The sequence below is a fragment of the Nomascus leucogenys genome, chromosome 24 (genome assembly GCF_006542625.1).
Source record: "Nomascus leucogenys isolate Asia chromosome 24, Asia_NLE_v1, whole genome shotgun sequence".
Taxonomy (NCBI): Eukaryota; Metazoa; Chordata; class Mammalia; order Primates; family Hylobatidae; genus Nomascus; species Nomascus leucogenys.
Genome location: NC_044404.1, coordinates 28951875 through 28961242, shown reverse-complemented (window position 1 = coordinate 28961242; position 9368 = coordinate 28951875). Strand labels below are relative to the sequence as shown.

General features: G+C 49.7%; 1 protein-coding gene across 2 annotated transcripts in view; it reads left to right on the top strand.

The window, feature by feature from the left end:
• The first annotated feature begins 3081 nt into the window (after positions 1-3081).
• Positions 3082-9368, top strand: part of SRSF4 (serine and arginine rich splicing factor 4) — a 41222-nt gene continuing 34935 nt past the window's right edge. Inside the window, exon 1 of one of the 2 annotated variants that reach the window (XM_030805664.1) lies at positions 3082-3733. Coding sequence is in view for 1 of the 2 variants with exons in the window: in XM_003271722.3 (XP_003271770.1) it covers positions 8582-8688 (107 nt within the window). In the remaining variant the exon portion in view is untranslated. Of the gene's footprint in view, positions 3734-8205; positions 8689-9368 lie in introns of those variants that run through there. The other variant, XM_003271722.3, reaches the window with a different exon arrangement.

Below are 9368 nucleotides of genomic sequence, written 5' to 3'. Positions count from 1 at the left end.
TATTCAAGCCCCTAGTATTTGGGGTTTCACTGAACCTAATCCTAAATAATACAAATTCAATGATTTAACTTAGATTGAAATCAAGTCAATCTGAAGCCGAAAAAGGGAATTGTGGCAGTTTATGATTCCCAGCTAAGGAATTTGGACTTTATTGTGTTGGCAGTAAGGAACGAAAGATTTCTGAGACAGAAGATCAGAACTGTGCTTTGAAGAAAAATCCCTCCAGCAGTAGCCTGGAGGACAGTTTGGAGGAGGGAAGCTCTAAAGAAAGAAAAAATCAGAGACTCCCAGGTTCCGAATTTCAGGTAGGTAAGCCCACCCCGCCCCCTTCCACTAAATGTCAAAGACCAACTAGGGGTTGCCGACATTTCAGAGACCAACACTGGAAAGGCAACAGTGCCAAAAGAGAATCGGACTTAAGATGGATCCTCTCTACTTTACAAGTGCAGGAGATTGTTTTTAATTTCAGACGGTCCGGGCACAGTGGCTCACGCCTATAATCCCAGCACTTCGGGAGGCTGAGGCGGGCAGATCACTTGAGCCCAGGAGTTCGAGACCAGCCTGGGCAATATGAGGAGACCCCCCCCGACCATCTCTACAAAAATACGAAAATTGCCCGGGCGTGGTGGCTCACATCTGTAACCCCGGCACTTTGGGAAACTGAGGCAGGCAGATCACCTGAGGTCAGTTCCAGACCACCCTGGCCAACATGGTGAAACCCCGTCTATACTAAAAATATAAAAATTAGCCAGACGCAGTGGCTCACACCTGTAATCCCAGCACTTTGGGAGGCTGAGGCAGGCGGATCACCTGAGGTCAGTTCGAGACCACCCTGGCCAACATGGTGAAACCCCATCCCTACTAAAAATACAAAAATTAGCCGGCAGTGGTGGTGCACGCCAGTAATTCCAGTTTTTCGGGAGGCTGAGGCAGGAGAATTGCTTGAACTCAGGAGGTAGAGGTTGCAATGAGTCGAGGTCGCACCATTGCACTCCAGCCTGGGCAACAAGAGTGAATCTCCATCTCATACAAAAAAATTAACATAGGCTGGGCGTGGTGGCTCACGCCTGTAATCCCAGCACTCTGGGAGGCCAAGGCAGGCAGATCATGAGGTCAGGAGTTCAAGACCAGCCTGGCCAACATGGTGAAACCCCGTCTCTATTAAAAATGCAAAAATTAGCCCGTCCTGGTAGCGGGCGCCTCTAATCTCATCTACTCGGGAGGCTGAGGCAAGAGAATTGCTTGAACCCGGGAGGTGGAGGTTGTAGTGAGCCAAGATCACGCCATAGCACTCTATCCTGGGCAACAAGAGTGAAACTGTCTCAAAAAAAAAAAAAAAGACAAATAGGCATTACCTGCTAAAACAAAGCGTGAGCGCACCTGAAGCCCTGCAGCTTCATGACTCTGCCATCTCTCCCTGTCCTCTTCTGGGACCATCCACCCAGTGACTACCTATAGTTGCTGCCATAATATTGGTAAATGGAGGCCAGGCGCAGTGGTTCATGCCTTTAATCCTAACACTTTGGGAGGCCAAGGCAGGCAGATAGCCTCAGGTCGGGAGTTCGAGACCAGCTTGAGCAACATGGAGAAATCCCATCTCTACTAAATTAATTTGTACTAAAAATACAAAATTAGCTGGGCGTGGTGGCACACGCCTGTAATCCCAGCTACTCAGGAGGCTGAGGCAGGAGAATCGCTTGAACCCGGGAGATGGAGGTTGCAGTGAGCCAAGATCACGCCATTGCACTCCAGCCTGGGCAACAAGAAGAAAACTCCATCTCAAAAAAAAAAGAAAAAATATATATATATATTGGTAAATGGAGGCCAGGTGTAGTGGTTCATGCCTGTAATCCCAACACTTTGGGAGGCCAAGGCAGGCGGATCACTTGAAGTCAGGAGTTTGAGACCAGCCTGGCTAAAATAGTTAAACCCCGTCTCTACTAAAAATACAAAAATTAGCTGGGCATGGTGGCAGGCACCTGTAATCCCAGCTCGTTGGGATGCTGAGGTAGAAGAATTGCTTGAACCCAGGAGGTGGAGGTTGCAGTGAGCCAAAATTGCACCACTGCATTCCAGCCTGGGCAACAGAGTGAGACTCCATTTAAAAAAAAAAAGTAAACTCCAAATCCTTCCCATGATCCTTGAGGCCCCTCAAGATCTGGTCTCTCCAGGAGTTCAAGGCTAGCCTGGCCAACATGGTGAAACCCCATCTCTACTAAAAATATAAAAATTAGCCAGGCATGGTGGTGTGTGTGTGTGTGTGTGTGTTTTTTTTTTTTATTGTTTTTGTTTTTTTTGTTTGTTTTTGTTTTTTTTTGAGACAGAGTCTTGCTCTGTTGCCCAGGCTGGAGTGCAGTGGCACAATCTCAGCTCACTGCAAGCTCCGCCTCCTGGGTTCACGCCATTCTGCTTCAACCTCCCAAGTAGCTGGGACTACAGGCGCCTACCACCATGCCCGGCTAATTTTTTTGTATTTTTAGTAGAAACGGTTTCACCATGTTAGCCAGGATGGTCTCTATCTCCTGACCTCGTGATCCACCCACCTGGTCCTCCCAAAGTGCTGGGATTACAGGCATGAGCCACCGCGCCCAGCCTGTGGTGTGCGTCTTTAGTCCCAGCTACTTGGGAGGCTGAGGCAGGAGAATCACTTGAACCCAGGAAGCAGAGATTGCAATGAGCCGAGATTGCACCACTGCACTCCAGCCTGGGCGACAGAGTGAGACTCTGTCTCAACAAAAAAAGAAAAAAAAATTGATAAATGTGTTCTTTCTTGGGAGATGAGATAATTACACCCACTTTCCTCAGGGGAAGACTGAGGCCGAGAAGAATAAAGCTCTTGCGGCCAGGCGTGGTGGCTCACGCCTGTAACCCAGCACTTTGGGAGGCCGAGGTGCGCAGATCACCTGAGGTCAGGAGTTCGAGACCAGCCAACATAGTGAAACCCAGTCTCTGCTAAAAATACAAAAAAATTACCCAGGCATGGTGGCTCATGCCTGTAGTCCCAGCTACTCAGGAGGCTGAGGCACGAGAATCGCTTGAACCCAGAGGCGGAGGTTGCGGTGAGCCAAGATCTCACCACTGCCCTCTAGCCTGGGCAACAGAGTGAGACTCGGTCTCAAAAAAGAAAAGAAAAAAGCTCTTGCGTTAACCTGTGTGTGCCAGACTGTACTTGTGCATGGAAACTCTCAGAACACCCACCAGCCCCACGCTTATTGTCAGGCACCATGCCCTGAGTAGAGCACTAGGCCAAGCCAGAGCAGCTGGAAATGGTGGAGAAGAGAAGGCTCAGTCCTGGTACAACATCTGCTTGCATCTGAAGGTAGGAACATTCCTGGGAAGACAGCAGGGCTAGCTGAAAGGTAAGTGGAAAGGAGACATTGGCACCTTATGAAAGAAAAAAGAGATTCTTACAACTTTCCTATGTCATTGAGATGTTAATGTCACCACTTTACAGAAGCAGCAGTCTCCCAGAGATGTGAAGTGAGTTGTTCCAGATCACACAGCAGGATGCAGAGCTGGCACTAGAAGCCAGGTCCCCTGACCATATCTGGTCACTACAGCAGACAGTCCCAATTCTTTTGGCTCCACAGGTGGCCTTGGAGGTCCCACTCTTCTCAAGACTCCTTTTGTTCTTGACATGTCAACTGGAAGAGAGTTCAGATTTCCCTGAGTCTGTGTCTCATGGGGAGGCATGAGAAAAAGGCAGAATCAGGAGGCCACTGAAGTAGTCCAGGTGAGAGATTATTTATGTGTTCATTCAGTAAGTATTTTAAACACTCTTTATGTGAAAGGCACTGTTGTTAGGTGCTAGGGATAGAGCAGGAAACAACATGGCCTGTGAGACCAGCGAGCTTACATTCCCGTGGTGGAGAAAGACCATGCACAAGTAAATAAATAAACAAGGTAATTACAGACTGTGTAGTAAGTGTTGTGAAATATGACAGACAGCACTTGAGGTAAGGTGGACAAGGAAGGCCTGAGGCCTGATAAGAAGGAGCCGGCCGTATTCCAGGCAGAGCGAGTAGCGCATATCAAAGCCCCGACTGTGAACAGTCTGATGAGGCCTGAACTAGTTTAGGAAGTGGGAATGGAAAGAAGGGATGAATTTGTGAATATTTAGAAGGAATAATCAGAAGGACAGACTGAATGCAGTGGTTGAAGGTTGAACTTTGGCACCTCGCTGATGGTGGTGCCACTTGCATTGGGGAAGGAGAAGCAGGTCTTTAGGGACAAGCATTTCCCCTCTGGAGGGCTCTCATTCCCATCTGTACAATAGGTTAATATAATAACCAAGGTTAGTGCTAGGATTTTTGTTGTGTTGTTTTTTGTGTGTGTGTGTGCATGTGATGGGGTCTCACTCTGACATCCAGGCTTGAGGACAGTGGCGTGATCACAGATCACTGCAGCCTCAACCTCCCTGGGCTCAGGAGATCCCCCTCATCTCAGCCTCCCAAGTAGCTGGAACTACAGGCCTGCACCACCATGCCTGGCTAATTTTTTGTTGTTTTTTCTGCAGAGACGGTTTTTTGCCATGTTGCCCAGGCCAGATTGCTAGTTCTTAAGAATGTTATGTTCCTCACACCTTACTGAATTCCAAATGAATTAAAGATTATGGCCGGGCAAGGTGGCTCACACCTGTAATCCCAGCCCTTTGGGAGGCCCAGGCGGGTGAATCACCTGGGGTTGGAAGTTCAAGACCAGCCTGACCAACGTGGGGAAACCCCGTCTCTACTAAAAATACAAAATTAGCTGGGCGTGGTGGCACATGCCTGTAATCCCAGCTACTCAGGAGGCTGAGGCAGGAGAATCACTTGAAACCGCGAGGCGGAGGTTGTGGTGAGCGGGGGTCGTGCCATTGCACTCCAGCCTGGGCAACAAGAGTTAAACTCTGTCTCAAAAATATATATATATAAATTAGCTTGGCGTGGTGGCACGGACCTGTAGTCCCAGCTACTCAGGAGGCTGAGGCAGGAGAACCGTGTGAACCCAGGAGGCACAGGTTGCAGTGAGCCAAGATCATGCCACTGCATTCCAGCCTGGGTGACAGAGCAAAACTCTGTCTCAAAAAATAAAATTGAATTAAATTTAAAAAATAATAAATAGGAGGTCGGGTGCAGTGGCTTATGCCTGTAATCTCAACACTGGGAGGTCCAGAAGGGAGGATTGCCTGAGCCCAGTTGTTTGTTTGTTTCTTTTTTGAGACAAAGTTTTGCTCTTGTTGCCCAGGCTGGAGTGCAATGACACGATCTTGGCTCACGGCAGCCTCTGCCTCCTGGGTTCAAGCTGTGCTCCTGCCTCAGCCTCCCGAGTAGCTGGGATTATAGGTGCCTGCCACCATGTCTGGCTAATTTTTTGTATTTTTAATAGAGACAGCGTTTCACTATGTTGGCCAGGCTGGCCTCGAACTCCTGGCCTCAGGTGATCCACCCACCTCAGCCTCCCAAAGTGCTGGGATTACAGGTGTGAGCCACTGTGCCTGGCCTGAGCCCAGTAGTTTAAGACCAGGCAGGAAAACAACGAGACTCCATCTCTAAAAAAGTAGAATAGGCTGGGCACTGTGGCCTGTTTTTGAGATGGAGTTTTGCTCTTGTCACCCAGGCTGGAGTGCAATGGCACGATCTCGGCTCACTGCAACCTCTGCCACCTGGGTTCAAGCAATTCTCCTGCCTCAGCCTCTTGAATAGCTGGACTACAGGCCCACACAATCACACCTGGCTAATTGTTTGTATTTTTAGTAGAGATGGGGTTTCCCCATGTTGACCAGGCTGGTCTTGAACTCCTAACCTCAGATGATCCTCCTGCCTTGACCTCCCAAAGCGCTGGGATTACAGGCGTGAGCCACCGCACCCAGCCGCTAATTATTACTTTCAAAATAGATTTCTTGCCGGGCGCAGTGGCTCACGTCACCTCACCTGAGGTCAGGAGTTCGAGACCAGCCTGGCCAACATGGTGAAACCCAGTCTCTACTAAAGATACAAAAAAATTAGCCAGGCGTGGTGGCACATGCCTGTAATCCCAGCTACTTGGGAGGCTGAGACAGGAGAATTGCTTGAACCCGGAGGCAGAGACTGCAGTGAGCCAAGATAGTGCCACTACACTCCATCCTGGGCAACAGAGCGAGACTCCATCTCAAAAAAAAAAAAAAATGCCAGGTACAGTGGCTCACGCCTGTAGTCCCAGCACTCTGGGAGGCTGAGGCAAACAGATCATGAGGTCAGGAGATCGAGACCAGCCTGGCCAACATAGTGAAACCCCTTCTCTACTAAAAATACAAAAAAATTAGCCGGGCATGGTGGCAGGTGCCTGTAATCCCAGCTACTCTGGAGGCTGAGGAAGGAGAACGCTTGAACCCAGAAGGCGTAGGTTGCAGTGAGCCAAGATCGCGCCACTGCACTGCAGCCTGGGCGACAGTGCAAGACTCAGTCTAAAAAAAAAAAAAAAAAGTAGAATAAATAAAAATTTAAAAATAAAATCCATAATCAAAGAAAAATAAAGGATGGATAAATTGATCCCATAAATATCTAATGTTTTTGCATGGCTAAAAAACACTCCTGGCAAAGTCAAAAGTCAACAAATGGAAAAAATATTTGCAACTCATTTGACGAAGAGCTGATTTTCCTAATATATAGTGAGCACTTATGAATAAGAGAAATGGGGAAAGGGTATACACAGACACAAATAGGAAAATATATCTCAAACATATGAAGAGAGACTCATATCTCTGCAAAATATGGTATTTGCAAATTAAACCACTTGGAGATAACATTTTTCACCTCTCAGATTGGCAAAGATCAAAAAGTTTGATAACACGGTGTTGATGAGGATATGAGGAAACAGCCACTTAAGGGGAATTGAGCAATAACTTATCAAAACTCTGACCCAAATATCCTATTTCTAGGAATAGATGATATATATATATATAGAGAGAGAGAGAGAGAGAGAAATGCAAAGTTACTGCAGCAGTGTAATAACAAAAGGTTGGAACTTATTTCAATGTCCTTCACTAGGGCACTGGCTAAATAAATTACTGTCTATAAAATGGTATGAGCCATAAAACTAGTCCTTTTATACTCTTATGGAATGATTTTCAAAATATATTTTGTGTAGAACCATATGTGTAGTATCCTACTATTTGTTTTATAAGGGTAAATTAACCTCCTAAAGGACATTTCAGAAACTGTTTGCCTCTGGGAAGAAAAACTAAGTGGCTGGTGGACAGCGAAGACTTTTCACTGTATATCATTTGAACCTTGAGTTATCCTTTCAAAATATTCAAAAAACAAAAAACAAGCAAAGAAACAAAACCCTTTGTGGTTCTAGGTGCATGGAGTTAATGAGAAGGGAACCAATATTTATTGAGCTCTTCCCATGTTTCAGACACTGTTCCAAGTACGTTCACATACACTACCCCATTTAGTGACGCTGTGTAATCCTTGAGATGGGTATACATTATCCTAATTTTACAGGTTAGAAAACAGATTGGATAGGCCAGGCGCAGTGGCTCACGCCTGTAATCCCAGCACTTTGGGAGGCCGAGGCGGGCGGATCACCTGAGGCCAGGAGTTCGAGACCAGCCTGGCCAATATGGTGAAACCTCCTCTCTACTAAAAATACAAAAATTAGCAGGGCATGGGGACGGGCGCCTGTGGTCCCAGCTACTCTGGAGGCTGAGGCAGGAGAATCGCTTGAACCCGGGAGGCGGAGGTTGCAGTGAGCTGAGGTCACGCCACTGTACTCCAGCCTGGGCGACAGAGCGAAACTCTCAAAAAAAAAAAAAAAATAGGTTGGATTGTGGTGAAGTAATTTACTCGGGGTCATGCCTAGTCTAGCTCCGAAGCACCAGCCTCCTCCGCTTCTCACACTGCTTCTATTTAAGCAGTGTCCCCTCTTAAAAAAATACTGGTCTCATTTATTGGGCACTTTATATGACATAACTACTAAGTGCTTTATGTACGTATTCTCATATAATTCTCAAGACAACTCTGGAAGGTAGGAACTACTCTCCCCCTTTTACAGAAAAGATAAAGGAGGGTCCGAGACATCGCGCGTAACAAGCCCAAGGTCACGGGTACACAATCGTTTGGAAGCTAGGTTTGATTCCAAAGCTCCAAAACGCAAACCACACCCGGTTCAAAGGACAAAAGCAGGAACGCTCGCTCGCTGGGCTCTGGGAGGTGCGGACACTTCCGGGGGAGGGGCAAAGCCAGCTGGCTGCGGAAGGCGGTGCAGGAACCCCTTTGGCGAGCTCGCGCGAGGACGTGCCGCAGCACCGCCTGTCGATCACCTTGCCCCGCCCCACGTCGGCGCGCCCCCGGGCAAGCTCCTCCCCCAGTCCTGGCCGAGCGGGAAGCGAACGCGCGTTCTCTCCGGTTACCCTCCGCCTAGGGGAGGGGCGGGGGAAGTGGAAGCGCGCGCTCGCGAGCTGCGTGCTCGCGTACGTCGCCGGGGTTCGGCTGCGTCCGTCCCGCCGCCCGCCCGTTGCCGCCGTCGTTGCCGCCGTCGCTGCCGCCGTGCTCTCGCTTTGCCCGCCGCCGCCTGAGGGGGGCTGGGGCCGGGGCCAGCCATCACTGCCGTTGCCGGGATGCCGCGGGTGTACATCGGCCGTCTGAGCTATCAGGCCCGAGAGCGCGATGTGGAGCGCTTCTTTAAGGGCTACGGGAAGATCTTGGAGGTGGATCTGAAGAACGGGTGAGGAGGGCGAAAGAGGGTCCGGCCGGGCGGGGACAGACCCCAGCGGTGGTGGGGAGGCCGCGGGGACGGGAGAGGGACGCCTGGTCCGCGCGGAGCGGCTACCGGCCTGGCCAGGCTCCGCCATAGTGGCGGCGCCTCGGGCGCGCGGGTAGGCCCCGGTTCCCACTGCGCCTGCGCGGGTGGGGGTGGTGGAGGCATAATGGGAGCTGTGCTGAGGCCCTGAGTGGGACGGGGAGAAGGAAAGCCCGAGTGGGGCTGGTGCTCCGGGCAGGGGGGGCACGGCCCCAGGGCGCCCGGGAGACCTGGGTTTTCCCTTCCTAGGCCCGGAACTGGGGCCTGATTCGTCTCGGGTAGAGACCAACCTTTCCCGCTCTGAGGACTACTGGAAATAAACAGGATTTCCTGCTCCCTTTCACCTCTTGCCCAGTCTCATGGATCAGACGGTCACAGCGCGTTTTTCCCGAGGACTGGAGCCTTGGAGGGAGGCCCTTTTTAGCCATGTGCCACTCTCTTTTTGGGCGGGAGACTCCAGTTTGAGTAGTCTAGTGACAGTTTCGAAAGTATCGTCTTGCCGTGCTGAAAGCCTTCACCGTTCCCTCTGCAAGAGTAAATTAAAGTCTGAACTCCTTATCTTTAAGACTCCGTACAGAGTTTGCACGCTGTAGTTTCCGTTCTCC